This window comes from Scyliorhinus torazame, chromosome 12 (genome assembly GCF_047496885.1).
Source record: "Scyliorhinus torazame isolate Kashiwa2021f chromosome 12, sScyTor2.1, whole genome shotgun sequence".
NCBI lineage: Eukaryota > Metazoa > Chordata > Chondrichthyes > Carcharhiniformes > Scyliorhinidae > Scyliorhinus > Scyliorhinus torazame.
The window spans coordinates 223834534-223858814 of record NC_092718.1 but is presented as its reverse complement, the minus strand read 5'-3'; the positions used below and the strand labels follow the sequence as shown (position 1 = coordinate 223858814).

The following is a 24281-nucleotide window of genomic DNA, read 5'->3' as shown; positions in this document are numbered from 1 at the left end:
GGTCCCCTGTGGCGGCCGCCTTCCTGGAGCGACCGGGCCTGGATGGGTTCGGGTGTCCCAGGTGGCGTAATGCCACGCTGTTCTGCCCGCTGCCCATCAGGTGTGGCAGGGATTGGGGAGGGGGGGTCCGAGGCTCTGCAGTATTCCGGCACCAGCACGAGCCTGCGGGAGCCACCGGCATGGGCCCCATCACCTCCTTCCCTTGGGAGCCCGGGATACTCCATGGGACGGGGTACGAGCAGAGCTAACCCCTGAGGCTGCCACTGCCAATCCTGGAGGCCCACTCCCACCTCGACTAGGGTTTCAATGCTCACAGCCACCCAGTGATTGTGCCACCTCCCTCATTGACTGGCGCATATCAGCCAGTGCCGGGGCAATGCCGCCGCCGCCCGCAGACTTGACCCGTTGTGACTGGGCCAAACTCTGGAGCACCGCTGCAATGCGCAGGTGGCTCTGGTACATGGCTGCCTGTGACAGGGCAGCCCGATTGGGGGCCTTGGCCACCGCCTGCACAGAGTGCCCGAGGCCTTGGACATCCTGATCCATGGGCAATACCTTTGCCACCAAGGCCTCCACCACGACGCCAACTGCACAGTGTTGGCCTGGGTAGCACATATAGTCAGCACCGCCTCCTGCCCCCACAGGCGGTTCGACTCTCAGCTGCTCCTGCTGGATGGTTGCTGACACCCCCTCATGTAGTCCCAGGCTCTGTGACTTCATCTCCACTATCGATGGGACCGCCATTTCCAGAATCCCGAGGGGGATAGGTGGGGTGGGGGTGGGGTGAGGGGGGGGGGAGGGGGGTTGTTGAACCGTACGTGCCATGGGGAACTGCAACTCAGCAGGGGCTCACTTGCTCGCCCGATGTTGACCTCCGCCTTGGTGACTGCCCTCTGTCTGGCCCACAACCAGGCCCACTGCCTGTCGCTGCACTGCGGTGAGGTGCCGCTGCACTGCGGTGAGGTGCCGCTGCACTGCGGTGAGGTGCCGCTGCACTGCGGTGAGGTGCCGCTGCACTGCGGTGAGGTGTCGCTGCACTGCGGTGAGGTGCCGCTGCACTGCGGTGAGGTGCCGCTGCACTGCGGTGAGGTGCCGCTGCTCTGCGGTGAGGTGCCGCTGCACTGCGGTGAGGTGCCGCTGCACTGCGGTGAGGTGCCGCTGCACTGCGGTGAGGTGCCGCTGCACTGCGGTGAGGTGCCGCTGCACTGCGGTGAGGTGCCGCTGCACTGCGGTGAGGTGCCGCTGCACTGCGGTGAGGTGCCGCTGCTCTGCGGTGAGGTGCCGCTGCTCTGCGGTGAGGTGCCGCTGCACTGCGGTGAGGTGCCGCTGCACTGCGGTGAGGTGCCGCTGCACTGCGGTGAGGTGCCGCTGCACTGCGGTGAGGTGCCGCTGCACTGCGGTGAGGTGCCGCTGCACTGCGGTGAGGTGCCGCTGCTCTGCGGTGAGGTGCCGCTGCACTGCGGTGAGGTGTCGCTGCACTGCGGTGAGGTGCCGCTGCTCTGCGGTGAGGTGCCGCTGCTCTGCGGTGAGGTGCCGCTGCACTGCGGTGAGGTGCCGCTGCACTGCGGTGAGGTGTCGCTGCACTGCGGTGAGGTGTCGCTGCTCTGCGGTGAGGTGCCGCTGCTCTGCGGTGAGGTGCCGCTGCACTGCGGTGAGGTGTCGCTGCTCTGCGGTGAGGTGCCGCTGCACTGCGGTGAGGTGCCGCTGCACTGCGGTGAGGTGTCGCTGCTCTGCGGTGAGGTGCCGCTGCTCTGCGGTGAGGTTGCCGCTGCACTGCGGTGAGGTGTCGCAGATCCGGCCGGCCGCCTCTGGTCTTCTCTCTCCCCCGGTGGTTATGTGCCGCCTTCTTCCCACCCCAGGCTACCTGCCTCTCCTTGTTAGTTGTGAGAGCAGTCCACAGTTATAAGTTTGCTCCTATTAGCAACAGCCTTCTGTGGGGGGGGGGGGGGGGGGGGGAATTAAATACCATCACTAGTGAAGTATTATTGGACAAAGTAATAGGGCTAAAGGCAGGTAAGGCCCCCTGGCCCTGACAGCTGCATCCTAGGGTCCTAAAGAAGTAGCTACAGACACAGCAGATACATTGGTTGTAATTTTCTAAAAATCCTTGGATTCTGGAGAAGTGCCGGAGATTGGAAAACTGCCGGTGTAACACCCTTATTCAAAAAGGGCTGGGGGCAGAAATTGGGTGGCCATAGGCTGATTTATCTGACATCTATTATTGGAAAAATGTTGGAATCAATCATTAAGGAAATAATAGCATCACGTTTTTCTATGTTCTATGTTTGTAAAGTCACAATCTAATCAAGCAGTCAGTATGGCTTCATGAAATGGTAATTATGTCTGACTAATTTATTACTTTTTCGAGGTTGTCTCAGCCAGAATGGATAGAGGGGAACCAGAAGGCCTTGGTTTGAGCTCTTTTTACCCCAAAACGGTGGAATTACGACAGGAAAGTGTAGCTGAAGGTGTGAAGGAGAAGTTCCCCCGGGAGTGGCGTGACTGCTGGCCATCAGATCCAGCAGAAGAAGGTTAAAGACCTGGCCAAGGAACTGGAGGAGACCGGCGGCGCAGTAGCAATTGTGGAGGTGGCGGAGGGGGAAGGGTTGTTGCAAGTCGGAAAGCCCCAGATGGAGCAGCTGATGGTGTTTTTTAGAGAGGAGTTCCGCCAACAACGAAAGGAGATGCAGGAAGATCGGGCAAAGGCCATCGAGGGAGCGGTAGCACCTCTGAATGGATCAATGGAGAGAGTCGAGAAGTGCCTCGAGGCACAGGGGTCACAGACCCGGGAGATGGAGAGGGTGGTGTCCAACCACAGTGATCGGGTAGTGGCATCGGAGGCAGTGGTGCTAACCCACCAGCTATGGTTCGCAGGCCGAGTCCAGGGAAATTCCGAAGGTACGGACAGGGAAGGGGAGGGATATTGGAGCCGGGGAAGATTAACGAGGCACTCAGGGAGTACTATGAGAAGTTACATAGGGCTGATCCAGGTGGTGAAGGGGATATGGGGTGGTTTTTGGATGAACTGGAATTCCCAAGGCTGGATGAGGAGAGGAGGCAGGTGATGGAGGAGCTGCTAGGGTTGAGAGAGGTGATGGATAGCATACGGGGGATGAAGTCGGGGAAAGCCCCGGGGCCAGATGGCTACCCAGTGGAGTCCTATAAAAAGTTTGTAACAGAGTGGGGACCACATCTCCTGGGGATGTTTAGTGAGGTGCTGGAGAAGGGGGAGCTACCGGAGACATTAACCCAGGCGTCGGTCACACTAATCCCGAAGAAGGAGAAGGACCCATTAACGTGCGGGTCATATCGGCTCATTTCACGGCTAAACACGGATGTGAAAGTGTTGTCCAAGTTAGTGGTGGGGAGGATGGGGGGGTGTTACAGGGGTGGTCACTGAGGACCAAACGGGCTTCGTAAAGGCAACTTTCCAGTAACATTATGCGGTTATTAAGCGTGATCATGACCCATTGAAGGGACGTCTACCGGAGGTCGTGGTCTCTATGGACGCGGAGAAGGCTTTCGACCAGGTGTAATGGCAGTACCTGTTTGGGATTTTGGGAAGGTTTGGGCCGAGGTTTGTGGCGTGGGTGTGTCTGCTGTACGTGGTCCTGGTGGCAAGTGTATGGACAAATGAGATGAGTTCAGTGTTGTTGGTGCTGGCGATGGAGCCCTTGGCGATGGCCCTTAGGGGGTCAGTGGAGTGACAGGGGATTGTGAGGGGGAGTAGGGAACACCGGTCTCTGCACGCAGACCACCTGTTGCTGTCGGACCCGCTCAAGACTATGGGGTGAATTATGGATGTACTGGAGAGGTTCGGGCCTTCTCGGAATAAAAGGTGAATGTCGGAAAGAGAGGTGTTTCTGGTGAATGCGGCAGGTCAGGGAGCCAATCTGGGGGTGTTGCCATTTAGGGTAGCCAGGGACAGGTTCAGGTATCTGGGGGTCCAGGTGCTGGGGGAGTGGGCGACGAGTGGAATCTGACAACATTGGTGGAGGAGGTAAGGGGGTATTTTAGGAGATGGGATACGCTGCACCTGACACTGGCGGGGAGGATCCAGGTGGTTAAGATGAACGTGCTGCCGAGGTTCCTCTTTGTATTGCAGACCCTCCCGATCTTTATCCCCAAGGCCTTTTTCCGGAAATTGGACACAGTGATCTCGGGGTTTATATGGGCAGGGAAGGTACCAAGGGCAAATGGGCCTTACTACAGAGGCAGAAGGGGAGGTTGGCACTGCCAAACCTGCGGCGGGCGAGTGGGGAGATGGTGAGGTGGTGGTGGGAAGGAGAAGGGTTAGAGTGGGTTAGGATGGATGAGTCCTGGAGGAGGTCCAGCCTGAGGGCCATGGTGACTGCGGCCGTTCCGCTGCCGCTGGGACGTACACGGTGCGCCCGGGGGTGCAGTCCACGGTTAGGGTGTGGAACCAGTTGAGGAGACACTTTAGGATGGCGGGGATGTCGGTGCTGACACCGCTGTGTAGGAACCACAGGTTTAATTCGGGGAGACGGGTGGCATGTATAGGAAGTGGAGGGAGGTAGGGCTGGTGAGGGCGAGGGGTTTGTACCTGAGGAGAGGTTTGCAGGTCTGGAAGAGCTGCGGGAGAGGGTGGAGCTGCCGAAAGGAAGTGAATTCAGGTATGTACAAGTGAGGGATAATGCAGGGAAGGAATGGAGAGGGTTTCCCAAGTTGCCGGAGCGTACCCTGTTGGAGCAGCTGCTGCTCCCGGACGTGATGGGAAGGCAGGATTGGGAATATATACAGGTGGTTGGGGCAGCGCAGGTGGTGAGGATTGAGAATAAATGGGAGGAGAACTGAGGGGAGATGGGATGGGGCGTGTGGAATGAGGCAATGCACAGGGTGAATTCGACCTCCTTGTGTGCGAGGATGAGTTTGATTCAGTTTAAGGTGCTGCACAGGGTGCACACGACTCGGGCGAGGATGAGTGGGTTCTTCCAGGTGGCAGACAACTGGGTGAGGGCCAGCGAATCACAAGCAGATGTCCTGGGGCTGTGAGAAGTTGAAGAGGCACTGGAAGGTGGTGTCTAGGATGCTATTGAAGATTGTGGGGGTAGTGGCCGCGCCGGACCCTAAGGTGGGCATTTTTGGGGTATCGGAAATGCCGGAGCTGATGGAGGGGAGGATGGCTGACATTGTGGCCTTCACCTCTCTTGTTGAGTGGCGAAGGAGTCTGTTGGATTGCAGTCAGCAACAAAACCGAGGTTGGCAGCCTGGCTGGGGGACCTGTACGACTTTCTCCGCCTGGAAAAGATCAAGTTCAAATTGAGGGGAGGCACCAGAGAATTGGGACTTTGCTGAAACCGGCACCCACCACGATTTAGACGCCAAGGCCGACTCTCTGTCCAATCGCGTTTCCCGATTTCGCCGTCGGCGTTATGCTGTGACAGGGGAAGGACGATATTGAAAATATGTTAATAGATAACCGGTGAAAGGTATTTTGACTTCATCACTGAGGAGTTGTGTTAAACCGTTTGGAAACAGGCATAACACAAGAATTATTTCACAGTTCTTTGAAACTTTTGTGCTAAATTTAGTGTTTATCAGGTGAGGAACATGGTGCAGAGCAATGAAACATTCTCCCATGTTGGACTCAGTATATACGTCAGTACAAATTAGATAGAGAGTAAAGCTCCCTCATGACTGCTCCATAAAACACTCCCAGGCCAGGTACAAAACAGGGTTAAATGCAAAGCAAAACTCCCTCCACATTGTTCCATCAAACTCCTGGTGTAGGTTCAGCACTGTTTTTTAATTCATTTACGGGATGTGGGTGTCGCTGGTTAGGCCGGCATTTAGTGCCCATCCCTAATTGCCCTTTAGAAGGTGGTGGTGAGCTGCCTTCTTGAACTGCTGCAGCCCTTGAGGTGTAGGTACACCCGCTGTGCTGATAGGGAGGGATTTCCAGGATGTTGCCCCAGCGACAATGAAGGAACGGCCGATATATTTCCAAGTCAGGGTGGTGAGTGACTTGGAAGGGAAACTCTTGACCTTCTAGATGGTAGTGGTCGTGGGTTTGGAAGGTCTAAGGAACCTTGGTGAGTTACTGCAGTGCATCTCGTAGACGGTACACACGGCTGCCACTGTTCGTCGGTGGTGGAGGGTTTGATATAGAGTAAAGTTCCCTCTGAGCAGCCTGAACCACATGCATCATGAGCATTCCAAATGAGGCGACCAATTCAGTGCCAAAGAATGGGCCCATATACACTAAGAACCGGATTAAGGCTGTCTAGCCATTTCAGATAAGATCTTTATAGGTTTGAGCTGCAACAGTTCAAGGGCTGCCTCACAGCATGAGGGACCCGAGTTCAATTCTGACCTTGGGTGACTGTCTGTGTGGGGTTTGCACTTTCTCCCAGTGTCTGCATGAGTTTCCTCCGGGTGCTCCGGTTTCCTCAGAATCCAAAGATGGGCAGGTTCGATGTATTGGTCATACTGGACAGAAATATCAAAAAAATGCTTGGACGGCACGGTAGCACAGTGGTTAGCACTTTGCTTCACAGTGCCAGAGTTTCAGGTTCGATTCCTGGCTTGGGTCACTGTCTGTTCGAAAAATTCTCTGCACATTCTCCCCGTGTCTGTGTGGGTTTCCTCCGGGTGCTCCGGCTTCCTCCCACAAGTCCCGAAAGACGTGTTGTTAGGTGAATTGGCCATTCTGAATTCTCCCTCAGTGTACCCGAACAGGCGCCGGAGTGTGGCGACTAGGGGATTTTCACAGTAACTTCATTGCAGAGTTAATGGAAGTCTACTGTGACAATAAGAAAGAATAAAGATTAAAATTGCCCCTTAATGTCCAAAGAAACAGGTTTTGTGGGGTTATGGGGATAGGGCGGGGGCGTGGGCCCGGGTGGGGTGCTCCTTTGGAGGGCCAGTGCAGACTCAATGGGCCGAATGGCTTCCTTCTGCACTGTAAGGATTCTATGAAACTTCAGCCCCCGAGCTTGTTACGGTCCTTCCTGTTTATTCCCTGTTTCTTCCTTTATTTTCCCTTTCTTTTATTTCTGTTGTTACATTTTTGACCCATGGATGTTTAATGGACCTGTGACTTTAAGGTAGAGTAGCCTTTAATTCAAACAGGAAGATCCAGAAGGCTGTGCTGTTTTAGACTGACATCAGTGATGACTTGGATTGATTGATGTGGCTCACGGCCAATGAATGGGCCCAAAAGGTGATGCTCTGCCCGATAACAGGTGGAGATTGGATCTGATGCCACTGGTATATTTTTCAGAACACTTTTGGTTCTGCAGAGTAAGTGGAGGATCCCAACTGATTCACTCCCAACAGATCCAGCTACAATGTGTCTCATAAGGCCGCTATGAGGGCGGATTCTCTCTCCAGTAAGTCTGGGTGTCATTCTCACAAGACCGCAAAGGCTTGAAATGAAACCCCTAGCTGAAGGCAAGGTTTCATGTGAGGTAGAGTGGCTCAGGAAAGAAAGAGGCCTGAATGTGGATCTTTGAGTTGAAGGCCCAGTTTGATAAGAACTAAAGTGTCTCTCCAGAAGGCGCGCTGCCTGTAAGTACCAGACTGGACGGATGACTCTGCCAGAAAGGCCATCATCAGCTGTAAACCAGAGGCTTTGAACTACCAGCGTGTTAGGAGGAAAGCCCGCTGCAGAACTACCATCAGAACAAATATTCTGATCGTTTGACCTTCGCCCTTATTATTTTTACCCTTTCCCCCCACCGTGTTTGTCTGTCTTGTGTGTGTGGGTAGAGGGTGGGGCAATTAAAGGGGGTAGTTGGTTAGCTTGTTGCTATTCCGTTTCATTCACTGCACATTTCACCATGAATCTTATATATAAGCAGTAATTGTGATTCAACTTACACACCTGTTGACTGTAATTATTGGGCCACCAAGGGTCAAAGGTTTTGGGGATTTTTGTCAGAGTTATTGTTTAATTCACTTGTGCTGTGACTACGGGGCCTGTGGGGCTGGAATTGACTGTGCAGCAGCCCAGAGTGGCCTAACATGGCCTCCTTCTGCACCGTAAGGACTCTATGAAACTTCAGCAGCAGAGCTGGATGGATAGCAGACGATGAGGGAATGAAGAGTCTGATATGCATTAAAATCATTTGATTCTGATGTAATGTTTGTAAATCGGAATCTAATGCAGCCAAGCTATACATCTCTGTATATTCTATCCTGCACTTACAGCTGTGGAAAAACATTTCACTTCCAACATGACAAGCAAGCCATTAATTTCTTGTAATGCCAAGTGCAGTAAAGTGTGCAACATTGAAGTTAACTGATGCAACAATTGGGATCAAATCTGTCCCACTTTCTGTGCCTGTCAGAGCACCATTGGTCACAGCTGCATGTCTTTATTTTCAACATGCCACAGATCATTTTCCTTATTACTCATCTCACTGCCTGATGAGTTATCTGTATCTTACACCAACTGGATCTTGTATTTAGTTTCTGCTGGCTAGGTTTTACAATATTTACAGTACTGCTTTGCAGTTGTTTAGCTATCTAGTTCTGAGGATTGAGACAAGTATTTCCGTTTCAGCATTATTGTCCACCTCCACCCCTCTTCTCTCCCACCAAAATCCTTATCCTTGCTTTTGTTGTCCCTGTACTTGATTCGCTGGTGCCTGCGTCCTGATCTCCCAAACCCTGCAAACTCTAAATTGAGCAGAAAAAAGACGGATGTCGAAGCATTTCATTTTGCACTCAGCAAGACATTTGCAAGAATACCAAATCTAAATAGTACAAACGTAACAGTGCCAGTCTCCGCCCAGGAACCCCAGCTGTGCAGGCCCCTCCCACAAGGCCCAATCTCACCGGAATCAAATCCTGACATCCACCTATTCCACTGGCGCTCGAGGTGTGTTTTCACTGTGTTTAACCCGCGGTGATGTGCCAGTTTCATGCAGCACTCACCACACCAACAAAAAAAGTGTCACCAATCTGTGAAAGCATTTCTTCAATGGCACCATCTGGTGGCCTATTTGGATCAATGTTACACATCAGGTCCAACAGCGTCGCCTTGCTTCAAACTGGATTGCCTTCTGGACCCAGACATCCCCCTGAGCCCGGTGTTACAGGACCCAGGTATCTTAGACAAAATTGTCCTTCTTTCCGGCTGCAGAAAAGGAAGGAAACAGCAACAGCAGCCTGCAGGCATCTGCAGCCACCAGCAGGAGCAAGCAGCAAACACAACCTGCAGCCGTGAAGTGCTCTCACAACTAACAAGGCCAGTTCATTATTAGCAATAGCCTGCAGCTGTGAAGCTTGAGGCTGCTCACTGTCAAAGGGAGTTAAAGTGGCATTCAGGATATAACCAAGAACAGGGCATTGTCCTAGAGGTTTTCGGTCTGACAAACAGGCAGCAGCTATAGTTGCTCCTGTTATGGGTGTTCACAATATTTAAAGATGGCTTGAAGGCCTCACGGGTGTAAAGCCCCTCACTACACCACCAACCACCCCCCTCCACAGCCCAGGGCCTCCCCCCGACCAAGCCCAACCCCCCTAATGCTCCAGTGCCCTTAAGCTGCGTATCAAAAAATGGAAATGGCTACTCACCTCGTCAATTCCCTTCAGCAGCCATTGCACCAACTTCACGTTTTAAAAACGAGTACTAAATGACACCTGTGTGATTTCTTGCTTGGGGGGGGGGGGCGATTAATTCCCGTGAGGCCGTTGCATTCGACTTCAATCTCGCTAAAGAGATGCAAATTTATTTAAATTGAGGTTAATGATATGCTCACCATATCCGAGCGAGCTCCGGAATGTGCCATCGAGAGCGGGTTGGTTAGATGATAACGTCGTCTACGTAGACGCGCACCCCTTCGAATCCCTCCATCATCTGTTCCATGATGCGATGGAACACTTTGGAGGCCGAAATGATGCCGAATGGCATCCTACTGTAGCAGCATCTGCCAAATGGAGTGTTGAAAGTGCACAGCTTCCTGCTGGACTGATCCAGTTGAATCTGCCAGAAGCCCTTTGAGGCATCAAGCTGGGTGAATATTTTTGCCCGAGCCATCTCGCTCGTGATCTCCTCACGTTTGGGTATGGGGTAGCGTTCCCTCATTATGTTGTGATTTAAATCTTTATGGTCGATGCAGATCCGGAGCTCGCCGGAGGGCTTCTTGACGCACACCATGGAGCTGACCCATGGCGTTGGCTCCGTGACCCGGGAAAGCCACTCCTTGGTCTTGCAGGTCCTGCAGCTGCTGTTTGAGGCGGTCCTTGAGTGGTGCTGGGACCCTACGAGGTGCGTGAATGACCGGGGTGGCATCCGGTTTGAGCCGTATTTTGTACGTGTAGGGCAGTGTGCCCATACCCTCGAAAACCTCCTGGTTGTGCGCGAGGAGTGAGTGGAGCTGCGCCCTAAAGTCTGCATCCGGGAAATCGGACTGCCTTCTGGAGACAGAGTGTGTACCCGCTGAACGAGGTGGAGGATCCTGTGCGCCTAACAGAGAGTCCTTCAAGGATCCTACGATTTCAAATGATAATGTGGCGTTGTGTGTAACTTCGAGCTGGCAGGACCCCGTGGCCGGGATGACGTTTCCATTGTAGTCAACCAGCTGACAGTGGGATGGCAGAATCGGTGGTTTAACCTTCAAGGTCTGGAAGGCTGACCATGTGAGGAGATTGGCGGAGGCACCAGTGTCCAGGCGAAATGTGATTTGTGATCGGTTGACCGTTAGGGTGGCACACCACTCATCGCCCGGATCAATGCTGTGCCCTGGCAGCGGCTGGTGGTTCCGACTTGGGGACATCCGGTTCTTGTGGATTACCGCAACGTGGAAGGTGTCCCTGTCTTCAGTATCGCTGGTCTGCATATTATCTGGATATGACTCAGTGTAGAGGGGCTGAATTGCCCGCACGTCCCTGCGAGGCTGGCGGAATTGTTGGGAGTTGGCAGGTTGAGCTGCTCAACAGCAGGCAGCATAGTGGCCCATTCTGCCACATCGAAGGCATTGTCGCGCTTTGGCCGGACATTGCCGCTTTAAGTGGGCGGAGCCACAGTTGCCACACGTCGTGACGTCATGGCGTTCGTTGCACCACCGCGCACACGTGGTGTGGTCCTGCGTAGATTGCGCCTGCGCATCATGTTCCTCTGCGTCAACGTCCCCCCTTTTAGCGCGTACAAGCGCGGGAGGCCTTGGAAAGCGCGCAAAATGGCCACCCTCGTCCGGGCCACGGGCCGGGAGGAACTCGATCGACTGGACCCACTCCTCCTCGTGGGGCCCGTGCCGTGCCGTTTCGGCCGCCTGGATTTGGGAGTACCGGCTGGTCGCGTTCTCATGGAGGACGCAGGTCTCGATGGCAGTCGCCAGGGTGAGTCGCTTTATTTTAAGGAGCTGCTGGCGTAGGGTGTCCGAGATGACCCTAAAAACTATCTGATCCCATATCATGGAGTCGGAGGTGGCCTCATAGCCGCAGGACTGCGCGAGGATTCGGAGGTGTGTTAAGTAAGATTGGAAAGGCTCATCCTTACCCTGCAGGCGCTGCTGGAAGAGGTACCTCTCGAAGTTCTCATTAACTTCCACGCTGAAGTGTTCATCGAACTTCAGAAGCACTGTCTTATATTTTGTTTTGTCCTCGCCTTCCGCGAATGCCAGGGAGTTGTAGATGTGGATGGCGTGTTGCCCTGCCGTGGAGAGGAGGAGGGCGATCTTCCTGGTGTCCGATGCATTCTCCCTGTCTGTGGCTTCGAGAAAGAGCTGGAAGTGCTGTTTAAACAGCTTCCAGTTGACGCCGAGATTTCCAGCGATTTGGAGCGGCTGCGGCGGGCTGATGGTGTACATGGAGCAGGATGACGGATTTCTGAAAGGGTGCAGGTAGGTCTCACGGTCGCTGGTTAGCGTCCACTACTGGTATCATGTCGTGTTGGGTGTCCTGATGCACAAATGATCCATCACGGCTGTAGATGGTACAACTCTGTTTTATTGTCTAAACATCGGTAACAACTAACTACTGGCTTGGGTACGTGCTTCACCAGCTAACCTGTGGACCCAGCCCTATCACTATCTTAGTGAGGCACTCAGCACATGGTCTATGTCTGAGTGGCACGCTGTGAGCTCTGTGCTCTGAGCTATCTCCTGGTAGAATGAGCGGGAACTGTGGTGTTCCCTGTTTTATAGCGCGTGTGCTCTCACTGGTGATTGGCTGCGATGTTGTGTGTGTGTTGGTTGGTCCAACTACCTGTCCATCAGTGTGTGTGTGATTGCACCATGATATGCTGATGTGGGTATCATGACAAACACCTTAATGGGCACCATCCTTCACTCAGATTCAGTTTTGAAATGGAGCAGGCAAATGAGCTCCCTTCCCTTAATGTACTGGTTGAGAAATCTGCCAGTCAGTTCTCTATCGTGGTCTACTACAAGCCCACCTTCACTGCTCAATATACGCCTTGGGATTCCTACAGTTCCACACACTGTAAGATTGACCGTATTGGCAACATTGTAAATAGGGCCCAAGCCATTTGCTCACTGTGCAAACCTGTTGCTGAAATTGGGCACCAAAACAATCTTGTGAGATAATGACCACCCTGATCACACCATTCCTTGCTGTACATCACATCGATTCATCAATGGGCCTCAGGTCACTACTTTGCGTATTGAAAAGTGTTGAGTCTATCTCAGATTACCCTGGGGGGTAAGGCGTCTCAAACAGTTGAGCAATAGGTGAAGCTAGCCTTTCACTCTGCTACACGTGGACTGCTGGAGAAACGGAAGTGAGGACTTTAGGAATTAGAGTGCATTTCTGGGAGATGTGCAAAGCCGGATGGAGAATAAATTGGAAATGAAAGAGGAGAGAATGATGCAAGTGAAGGAGACAAGAAAGTCAAACATAATTTTGTCAATAATCAAGATAGCCATACACAGGTACTGCAATCCTATTGTATTGTCTTCTCAATACTGTTTCACCTGAGCAGACAAGGCTCATTTTAATGTCACCTGTAGAACATCATTGTGTCAGTTCGAGTTATTCACTCAGTCTGGTGTCGGGATTGAATCCACAATTGTCTGACTCCAAGATGACAGTGTTCCTAGCAGAACCACAGTGAAAAGGTACGATCAACATTTTACCAGCAAAATTGCTCTTATTACTGCTGATTGCACAACTTTGCTGGAGCTGGGAAACAAAATATTCCAACTACCTGATCAACACCAACCAGTGCGACAGCTGCTTAAAGTTTCAGAGAATCACATGGCCTCACAGGTACCAACACAATTCAATAAGGGTCAGGGTGAAGTTCTATTGAGTGAGCAATCAGTGGTTCATCTACCTAAGGACCTGAGAAATTATTAAAGTTGTCCCAGCTGTCTCCAATACTGCGCAAAAAATTGCAAATATGACAATATATTCACCTTCTCTCATGTAGCAACACCTGGGGCACATAAAAGCTCATGTTTACTGCTCCCAGCCGCTATTCTTATCTACCTGATGTTACAATTTCTTCTCCCCTCCCATTGCTCCTCAATGACATTTCCTCACGAGGTCTGAAGTAGCTGCATTGTCGTTGGGGGTCAGCAGGAAAAGGTAAGAGAAAACCTCGTCATTTTCTTTTCTCTAAAGTTGTTGAAATTCAAGCCAAAGTAAACTTGGCAAGCTGATCTCAGTTTACCGGTAGTATTAAATATAAAAGCAGCCAGGTAGCAGGAGAGGTGAGAGCACGTTACTAAGGAAAGCCAGCTTGCAGAGCTCAAAGATGATAAAAGCCTCTTGCTGGACGCTCTGATACATGTTAACCGCCAATGGACAGAAGTAGCTTTGAACGAATAATCAGGAAATAAAAGGCTGGTGAGACAGTATGTTATATTTTATTTAATCGCTGCAAGTTTAAAATCTATTTTATCCACAGGCAAGTAAGTTACCTGTCGCAACTTGTTCCAACTTAATCGGGTGTACCGACTGACTTTGGGAATAATAAAATCAGTGAACATTGCTGAGCAGAAGAAAAACCTGTTAGTTAATTTTTTTAAGAACTTTCAATATTTAGAAGATCACATCAGCAAAACAGACTTGAGTATTTTGAGGAGAAATACCCTGAGCAACTGAATAAAGCACTTTCCATAATTGATGAATTCTTTCATGATGCAGAAAACTCAATGATGTTTCTTGTGGAAATATAAAGGATATTGAACAAAAAATAACTTTGGGAATGTTTATTTCAGTGAAAAATAGAACTAGAAAGTTAGAGGCTTTCCGTCTTTCTGCTAAAGTTTATTCACAGTGTAAATGTAAAAGCTTTTTAAAATATTTTACAATCTGCTTATGGGTGAATATGCTGAGCTAAATGTTGCTTTGTGCTTCTAATGCCATTTATAACCAAACCAACTTTCTAAATGATGAAGAATATTTGTTTACTATCTTCCCCAGAGGGCAGTCTGTGCCTGATAGCTGCAATGCCTTAATTGGACTGTTGACAATTCAGTTTAATTTCCAAGGATACGGGTAAAGACAAGTGTTGACGTACAGTACTTGCCAGATACAATTAAAACAGTGTACAGGAAATACCCAGGGAAAACCCTTGGAAAGAATGGACGCGATTCTCCGGCCTCGTTGCGCTTTCGCACAAGCGAAACGAGGTTGGTGAATAGTGGGAGAGGGCGAAAACGAGAACCCCGTCAGGCACCAAACAGTTTGCAAATCAACCGACCCACTCCCTTAGGCGAAATCAGGATCTCGCCGGGGCGAGGCCAGAAACCAATCAGCACCACTTAAGCCCCATTTCCATACAATTAACGGGAGCCATCCCTTATCCAACAGCCTCCGTCATTTAGCGGCCTCCCCAGCGAGTGGTCGCGCTGGCGCCGATTACTGCTGTTTTTGAAAAACGTGAACCTGGCGGAAGAGCTTCTGTGGGGAGCGAGGAAGACTGTAGCCATCTTTGCTCACAGGCAAAGAGCACGGGGGCGCTGGGCTTGCCACCTCAGTGCTCGGCAGGGGGTTGGGGACCCTTGGCTGGGTGGGGGGGGGGCACCCTCTGGAGGAGTGGGCCGCCATGGGAAGGGGGGCAGGGGGAGGTGGGGAGACGCTGGGGGGCAAACGCTCGCTGCACCACCATGCCAATCCGCGGATCATGTGCACCCATTCCGGAGGCAATCCTAGCCCCTGTCCGTCTGACCCCCACCGATTGCCGAGACCTCTGGCGGTGTGGCTGAAGGCCATCGCTAATGGGGAATTAACAATCGTGGTTAAGTGAGCACTTCACACAACCCAAGTGGATTCCCATGGGTGGGCGGGTCATGTATTTTAAAAAAAAATTTTTTTAGTGTATCTAATTCATTTTGTTCCAATTAAGGGGCAATTTAGCGTGGCCAATCCACCTCCCCTGCACATCTTTGGGTTGTGGGAGTGAGACCCACGCAGACACGGGGAGAATGTGCAAACTCCACACGGACAGTGACCCAGGGACGGGATCGAACTTGGGACCTCGGTGCCATGAGGCAGCAGTGCTAACCACTGCGCCACCGTGGGACAGACCATGTAGCATGTGGGAGTCATTGCCTAGCATCCCAATCACACCTTGATGCCTGGACACTGTGCTTGAACACTGCGGGAGGCAACATCACACACACAGCAGCCAACATCCAGACACCCAGGGGATGGGACACGGCTCCAGGGAAATGGGGGCCACGGGGAGGGGGTGATGCCTGGAGAGATGGGTCAAAGGTTCAGAGATCGGGCCGCATTGCGGAAGAAAGTGCAGAGGCATAATGGTTGTGGTCAAGGGTGTTTTTTTGTGTTTTGCAATTCCCCACTCTCCCGATGCTGCACAGCCGTGCTGCCCTGTCCCATGTGCTCGCTGTGAGACGCAGCCTCATCAGAGGGGTGGAACTTGGGGGAGCTGGTGGCCACCATCGCCACTCCATGGGACAGGTCCGGGTTGGCACCCAGCGCCTCCTCCTCCCAGTCGGTGCCCACAGGTTCACCTTGGGACGGAGGGGCAGCTTGTTCGAGCTGCAGCTGCCCCTCCGTCATCTGGCTCTGCCAGCCCTGCAGCTCCCCGATGCCTGCACCATCGTATCGAACCTCAGCAATGCTCCTCAGTGACTGGGCCATGCTCTGCAGTGCCTCAACCAATACCCACCTGCAACTGGGACAAGCTCCGCAGCGTCTCAACCATTCCATCTGAGAGCGGGCATGTCCAGCAGAACCTCATCGAGGTCAGCCTGGTACCGGGTGACATTCCCCAGTGAGATGGACATTCTGCCGAGACCCTCAGCCATGGCCATCACTGACGTTGTGCACCAGGCTCTCCACTGCAGTTGCCACCCTAGCAGTGTTGGCCTCGGTCATGCATTGACTGCGACAGCTCCTGCTCCCTTAGCCTCTGGGACTCCTCCAATCGACTCTGGATCTGCTGGAGTGACGCTGACATTTCCCTCTGTTTGCCCCGGCTGCTCCATAACGTCTCCATCAGCTCCGGGTAATCCACTTCCAGAAGCTCAGCATCAGGCTGGGACCCAGCTGGGTCCTGGAATCCAGCAGGACCTGTTGTCTCGCCTGGGGGGGTTTCTGCCTCCATTTGATGGGCATCAGCAGCAGTGTGGTGCTCACCAGATTGTGCCCCAGAAGCCTGTCCACTAACGTTTCCCACCGAGGTGTGTGTATCTGAGCTGGTGGAGGGAGGGGATGGCAGCTGTGATGTGCCGATTGTGGTAGGTGACCGCCCTGTCCTCAGCCACCCCAGTCACCTCCAGGGTGCGCTCCTCGGAGGAGGTAAGGATTCTTAGGTCTGGCCGCCCCCCATCTGGGCCTCTCCCGGGGATTGTGGGAGAGCTTTTCCTGAGTAGACAAAGAGAGGGCATTGTTAGCCACAGGCATGGTTCACAGGGTGGGAGGGGGAGTGTGAAGGAAGGGTTGGGGTGTAAAGGGAGGAGTGTGAAGGGAGGGTTGGAGGGGTGGATGCTCATGTGGGGGTGAAAAGGTCTCGGGGAGAGGATGGGGGCATTAGTTTGAAAACATCTGAGCTCATAGGGGGTGGCACGCTGGCACAGTGGTTAGCACTGCTGCCTCACGGCGCTGAGGACCCAGGTTCGATCCTGGCCCCGAGTCACTGTCCATGTGGACTTTGCACATTCTCCCCGTGTTTGTGTGGGTTTCGCCCCCACAACACAACAGGGTAGGTGGATTGGCCACGCTAAAGTGCCCATTAATTGTAAAAGAATAATTGGGTACTCTAAATTTATTTTAAAAAGTCTTTGAGCTGGCCAAACATGGGGCTTTAAGATGAAGGGTAGTGGTATTGTCACTGGACTGCTGATCCAGAGACCCAGGCTGATACTCTGGGGACCCGAATTCGAATCCCGCCATGGCAGATGGTGGGAACTGAATCCAATAAATATCTGGAATTAAAGTCTAATGATGACTATCCTCAGTGATGGAGGAGCCCAGCACATCTGAGCAAAAGACAAGGTTGAAGCATTCATAACAATCTTCAGCCAGAAGTGCTGAGTGGATGATCCGTCTCGGTCTCCTCCGGAGTTCCCCAGCATCACAGATGTCACCTTCAGCCATTTGATTCACTCCAAGAAACGGCTGATGGCCCTGAACACTGCAAAGGCTATGGGCCCTGACAATATTCCGGCAATAGTACTGATGACTTGTGCTCCAGAACTTGCCGCACCCCTAGCCACACTGTTCCAGTACAGCTACAACACTGGCATCTACCCGGAATGTGGAAAATTGCCCAGGTGTGTCCTGTACACGAGAAACAGGACAAATCCAACCCAGCCAATTACCGTCCTGTCCGTCTACTCTCCATCATCAGCAAAGTGATGGAAGGAGTCAGCAACAGAGCTATCAAGCGGCACTTACTCAGCAATAACCTGCTCACGGACGCTCAGTTTGGGTTCCACCAGGGTCACTCAGCTCCTGACCTCATTACAGCCTTGGTTCAAACATGGACAAAAGAGCTGAATGCCAGAGGTGAGGTGAGAGTGACTGCCCTCGACATCAAGGCAGCATTTGACCGAGTGTGTCATCAAGGAGCCCGAGCTAAACTGGGGTCAATGGGAATCGGGGAAAACTCTCCGCGGTTGGAGTCATACCCGGCACAAAGGAAGATGGTTGGAGATCAGTCATCTCAGCTCCAGGACATCACTGCGGGAGTTCCTCAGGGTAGTGTCCTCGGCCCAACCATCTTCAGCTGCTTCATCAACGACCTGCCTTCCATCATAAGGTCAGAAGTGGGATGTTCAGAATGTTCAGCACCATTCGTGACTCCTCAAACACTGAAGCAGTCCATGTTCAATTGCAACAAGCCTGGACAAAATCCAGGCGTGGGCTGACACGTGACAAGTTATATTCACACCACTCAAGTGCCATGCAATCCATCTCCAATAAGGGACAATCAAACCACCGCCCCATGACATTCACTGGCATTACCATCGCTGAATCCCCACAATCTACATCCTGGGGGTTACCATTGGTCAGAAACTGAACTGGAGGAGCCAAATAAATACTACAAAAGGAATCCTGCGGAGAGTAACTCACCTCCTGACCCCCAAAGCTTGTCCACCATCTACCAGGCACGAGTCAGGAGTGTAATGGAATACTCTCCACTTGCCTGGGTGAGTGCAGCTCCAACAACACTCAAAATGCTCAACACCTTCCGAACAAGCCCGCTTGATTGGCACTCTTTCCACAAGCACTCACTCCCTCCATCGCCAACGCATAGTAGCAGCTGCGTGTACCATCTACAAGATGCTCCGCAGTAACTCACCAAGGTTCCTTAAGCAGCACCTTCCAAACCCACGACCACTACCATCTAGATGGGCAAGGGCAGCAGATACCTGGGAACCCCACCACCTGGAGGTTCCCCTCCAAGTCACTCACCACCCTGACTTGGAAATATATTACCGTTCTTTCACTGTTGCTGGGTCAAACCCCAGGAATTCCCTCCCTAACAGCACAGTGAGTGTACCTACACCACATGGATTGTAGCTGTTCAAGAAGGAAGCTCACCACCACTTTCTCAATGGGGAATTGGGGATGGGCACAAATGTTGGCCTAACCAACGACACCCACATCCCGTAATGTTTAATAAATCCTCTCGGTAAAGGAGGTGAATCATCTGCTCGAATTGTTAAACAGCTGATGGCGACTTATCACTCATTAATACAATATTTTGAGGCTCGTGCTTAATCTAATCACCCTCCTCACAGAGACCTGCTGATTGGGAGCAAACCAGTTGTTGCAGAATATTTGAGTACTGTTTAAACGTGTATCATCTTTCATTGTTCACTTGCTGATGGAGCTTTAAAAGAGCTTTTAAAACATACCAGGAGACTTCCTGGGGTATTTGACAAGACTGACACTCAATCAATATTTATGCTGGAAATTCGCTTGAGCACTTTGTCCAAGAAAGTGAGTACTGTATTACTCTTCCTAATTTAATTTTGTTTCATGGCAAGTTGACATCAGTGGCAAGGCTAGCATTTGTTCCCCATATCTCATTGCCCTTGAGCCGAGTGGCCATTTCAGAGGGCAGCTCAGTCAATCGCATTGCTGTGCGCCTGGAATCATGTATCGACCAGACTGATTAAGACGGCAGGTGTCCTTAGTGAACCTGATGGATTTCTATGATAGTTTTATGGTCACCATTACTGAGACTACCTTTTAATTCCAGAATTAATTAATTAAGTTTAAATCTCACCAGCTGCAGTGGTGGGCTTTGAACCCATGTCTCCATCTTATCAAAGCCAACAGGAGGAAATAAACGTTTGATGGTGGGTATCGTGCTAAGGATCTCCCTTTATTTGGAGCAAGATTGAAAGAAGGGCATAGAACATAGAACATAGAACAATACAGCGCAGTACAGGCCCTTCGGCCCACGATGTTGCACCGAAACAAAAGCCATCTAACCTACACTATACCATTATCATCCATATGTTTATCCAATAAACTTTTAAATGCCCTTAATGTTGGCGAGTTCACTACTGTAGCAGGTAGGGCATTCCACGGCCTCACTACTCTTTGCGTAAAGAACCTACCCCTGACCTCTGTCCTATATCTATTACCCCTCAGTTTAAGGCTATGTCCCCTCGTGCTAGCCATTTCCATCCGCGGGAGAAGGCTCTCACTGTCCACCCTATCTAACCCTCTGATCATTTTGTATGCCTCTATTAAGTCTCCTCTTAACCTTCTTCTCTCTAACGAAAACAACCTCAAGTCCATCAGCCTTTCCTCATAAGATTTTCCCTCCATACCAGGCAACATCCTGGTAAATCTCCTCTGCACCCGTTCCAAAGCCTCCACGTCCTTCCTATAATGCGGTGACCAGAACTGTACGCAATACTCCAAATGCGGCCGTACCAGAGTTCTGTACAGCTGCAACATGACCTCCTGACTCCGGAACTCAATCCCTCTACCGATAAAGGCCAACACTCCATAGGCCTTCTTCACCACCCTATCAACCTGGGTGGCAACTTTCAGGGATCTATGTACATGGACACCTAGATCCCTCTGCTCATCCACACTTTCAAGAACTTTTCCATTAGCCACATATTCCACATTCCTGTTTTTCCTTCCAAAGTGAATCACCTCACACTTCTCTACATTAAACTCCATTTGCCACCTCTCAGCCCAGCACTGCAGCTTATCTATATCCCTCTGTAACCTGCTACTTCCTTCCTCACTATCGACAACACCACCGACTTTAGTATCGTCTGCAAATTTACTCACCCACCCTTCTGCGCCTTCCTCTAGGTCATTGATAAAAATGACAAACAGCAACGGCCCCAGAACAGATCCTTGTGGTACTCCACTTGTGACAGAACTCCATTCTGAACATTTCCCATCAACCACCACCCTCTGTCTTCTTTCAGCTAGCCAATTTCTGATCCACATCTCTAAATCACCCTCAATCCCCAGCCTCCGTATTTTCTGCAATAGCCTACCGTGGGGAACCTTATCAAACGCTTTGCTGAAATCCATATACACCACATCAACTGCTCTACCCTCGTCTACCTGTTCAGTCACCTTCTCAAAGAACTCGATAAGGTTTGTGAGGCATGACCTACCCTTCACAAAGCCATGCTGACTATCCCTGATCATATTATTCCTATCTAGATGATTATAAATCTTGTCTCTTATAATGCCCTCCAAGACTTTACCCACTACAGACGTGAGGCTCACCGGTCTATAGTTGCCGGGGTTGTCTCTGCTCCCCTTTTTGAACAAAGGGACCACATTTGCTATCCTCCAGTCCTCTGGCACTATTCCTGTATCCAATGATGACATAAAAATCAAAGCCAATGGTCCAGCAATCTCTTCCCTGGCCTCCCAGAGAATCCTAGGATAAATCCCATCAGGCCCCGGGGACTTATCTATTTTCAGCCTGTCCAGAATTGCCAACACCTCTTCCCTACTTACCTCAATGCCATCTAATCTATTTACCTGGAGCTCAGCATTCTCCTCCACAACATTATCTTTTTCCTGAGTGAATACTGACGAAAAATATTCATTTAGTATCTCGCCTATCTCTTCAGACTCTACACACAACTTCCCATCCCTGTCCTTGACTGGTCCTACTCTGTCCCTAGTCATTCGCTTATTCCTGACATACCTATAGAAAGCTTTTGGGTTTTCCTTGATCCTTCCTGCCAAATACTTCTCATGTCCCCTCCTTGCTCGTCTTAGCTCTCTCTTTAGATCCTTCCTCGCTACCTTGTAACTATCCATCGCCCCAACTGAAACTTCACACCTCATCTTCACATAGGCCTCCTTCTTCCTCTTAACAAGAGATTCCACTTCTTTGGTAAACCACGGTTCCCTCGCTCGGCACCTTCCTCCCTGCCTGACCGGTACATACTTATCAAGAACACGCAATAGCTGATCCTTGAACAAGCTCCACTTATCCAGTGTGTCCAAAACTTGCAGCCTACTTCTCCACCTTATCCCCCCCAAGTCACGTCTAATGGCATCATAATTTCCCTTCCCCCAGCTATAACTCTTGCCCTGCGGTGTATACTTATCCCTTTCCATCCTTAACGTAAACGTCACCGAATTGTGGTCACTGTCCCCAAAGTGCTCACCTACCTCCAAATCCAACACCTGGCCTGGTTCATTACCCAAAACCAAATCCAATGTGGCCTCACCTCTTGTTGGCCTGTCAACAAACTGTGTCAGGAAACCCTCCTGCACACACTGAACAAAAAACGACCCATCTAATGTACTCGAACTATATCTTTTCCAGTCAATATTTGGAAAGTTAAAGTCTCCCATAATAACTACCCTGTTACTTTCGCTCATATCCAGGATCATCTTCGCCATCCTTTCCTCTACATCCCTAGAACTATTTGGAGGCCTATAGAAAACTCCCAACAGGGTGACCTCTCCTTTCCTGTTTCTAACCTCAGCCCATACTACCTCGGAAGATGAGTCCCCATCTAGCATCCTCTCCGCCACCGTAATACTGCTCTTGACTAGCAGCGCCACACCTCCCCCTCTTTTGCCTCCTTCCCTGAGCTTACTAAAACACCTAAACCCCGGAACCTGCAACATCCATTCCTGTCCCTGCTCTATCCACGTCTCCGAAATGGCCACAACATCGAAGTCCCAGGTACCAACCCATGCTGCCAGTTCCCCTACCTTATTTCGTATACTCCTGGCATTGAAGTAGACACACTTCAAACCACCTACCTGAACACTGGCCCCCTCCTCCGACGTCAAATCTGAGCTCCTGACCTCTATACTCTCATTCTCCCTTACCCTAAAACTACAATCCAGGTTCCCATGCCCCTGCTGCATTAGTTTAAACCCCCCCAAAGAGCACTAACAAATCTCCCCCCCAGGATATTTGTGCCCCGCAGGTTCAGATGTAGACCATCCTGTCTGTAGAGGTCCCACCTTCCCCAGAAAGCGCCCCAGTTATCCAGAAATCTGAATCCCTCCCGCCTGCACCATCCCTGTAGCCACGTGTTTAATTGCTCTCTCTCCCTATTCCTCATCTCACTATCACGTGGCACGGGCAACAACCCAGAGATAACAACTCTGTTTGTTCTAGTTCTGAGCTTCCATCCTAGCTCCCTGAAAGCCTGCCTGACATCCTTATCCCCTTTCCTACCTATGTCGTTAGTGCCAATGTGGACCACGACTTGGGGCTGCTCCCCCTCCCCCTTAAGGACCCGGAAAACACGATCCGAGACATCACGTACCCTTGCACCTGGGAGGCAACATACCAAACGTGAGTCTCTCACGCTCCCACAAAATCTCCTATCTGTGCCCCTGGCTATAGAGTCCCCAATTACTAATGCTCTGCTCCTCTCCCCCCTTCCCTTCTGAGCAACAGGGACAGACTCTGTGCCAGAGGTCTGTACCCCATGGCTTACCCCTGGTAAGTCGTCCCCCCCACAAGTATCCAAAGCGGTATACTTGTTTCTCAGGGGAACGACCGCAGGGGATCCCTGCACTGACTGTTTTTTCCCCGTCCCTCTTACAGTTACCCATCTATCTCCAATCTTTGGTGTAACTAATTCCCTGAAGCTGCTATCTATGACCCCCTCTGCCTCCCGAATGATCCGAAGTTCTTCCAACTCCAGCTCCAGTTCCCTAACTCGGTCTTGGAGGAGCTGGAGATGGCAGCACTTCCTGCAGGTAAAATCAGCAGGGACACTAACGGCATCCCTCACCTCAAACATCCTGCAGGAGGAACATTGAGGCATGAGGCCAAGGGAAACATCAGGGGAAACATGGACTCATCCCACCTTCCCCGAGTGTGCTGGACATACCTGTACCTCTGAGCCTCCTCCACCAGGATCTCCAACGCCCTGGCCAAGACCCTGTGCACTGTCTCACTTGGTCCCTGGCCATCCCTGCACATGTGCTTTTCTCCTAACCAGCCCGCTCCACGTCCTCGGTGAGTGAGTGCAGGCGACATGTCCAGCTCCAGGAAAATTGTGTCTAATCGGCGCTTCGTGCTAAACCTGCAGATGTGCATTACAGCGCCTGCTGGAACAGTCAAATCACTATCATCATTGCTCAGCCTGGAAATTGGACATTAAAGCTACACTTTCACAATCACAATAAACAATAGTGTCTTATTAACACCCATTTATTGTCCTTTTTCACCCTTTGCCATTGCTTTACCAATTGGAGTCACTACATTGTGATCCGGAAGAGGAATCCAGTTTGTCCTATTCCTAATTCCAACATGCTGTAGTCAATTAATTGTAGCACCGACACTGTAGCCAGCTGACTAATGCAGCTAACTTGACAAAGACCAGGGGCCTGTTTGTGTGTCGCTCAGTTGTTCACTGATTTTAAAATTACTGAGCCATCCGAGCAACTGTCAG

General features: G+C 51.2%; 1 protein-coding gene across 1 annotated transcript in view; it reads left to right on the top strand.

Moving 5' to 3' along the window:
• Positions 1-2630: 2630 nt before the first annotated feature.
• LOC140387136 (forkhead box protein N1-like) overlaps positions 2631-24281 on the top strand; it is a 90567-nt gene continuing 68916 nt past the window's right edge. Inside the window, exon 1 of the mRNA XM_072470147.1 lies at positions 2631-2825. Within this exon, the coding sequence (XP_072326248.1) occupies positions 2631-2825 (195 nt within the window). The remainder of the gene's footprint in view (positions 2826-24281) is intronic.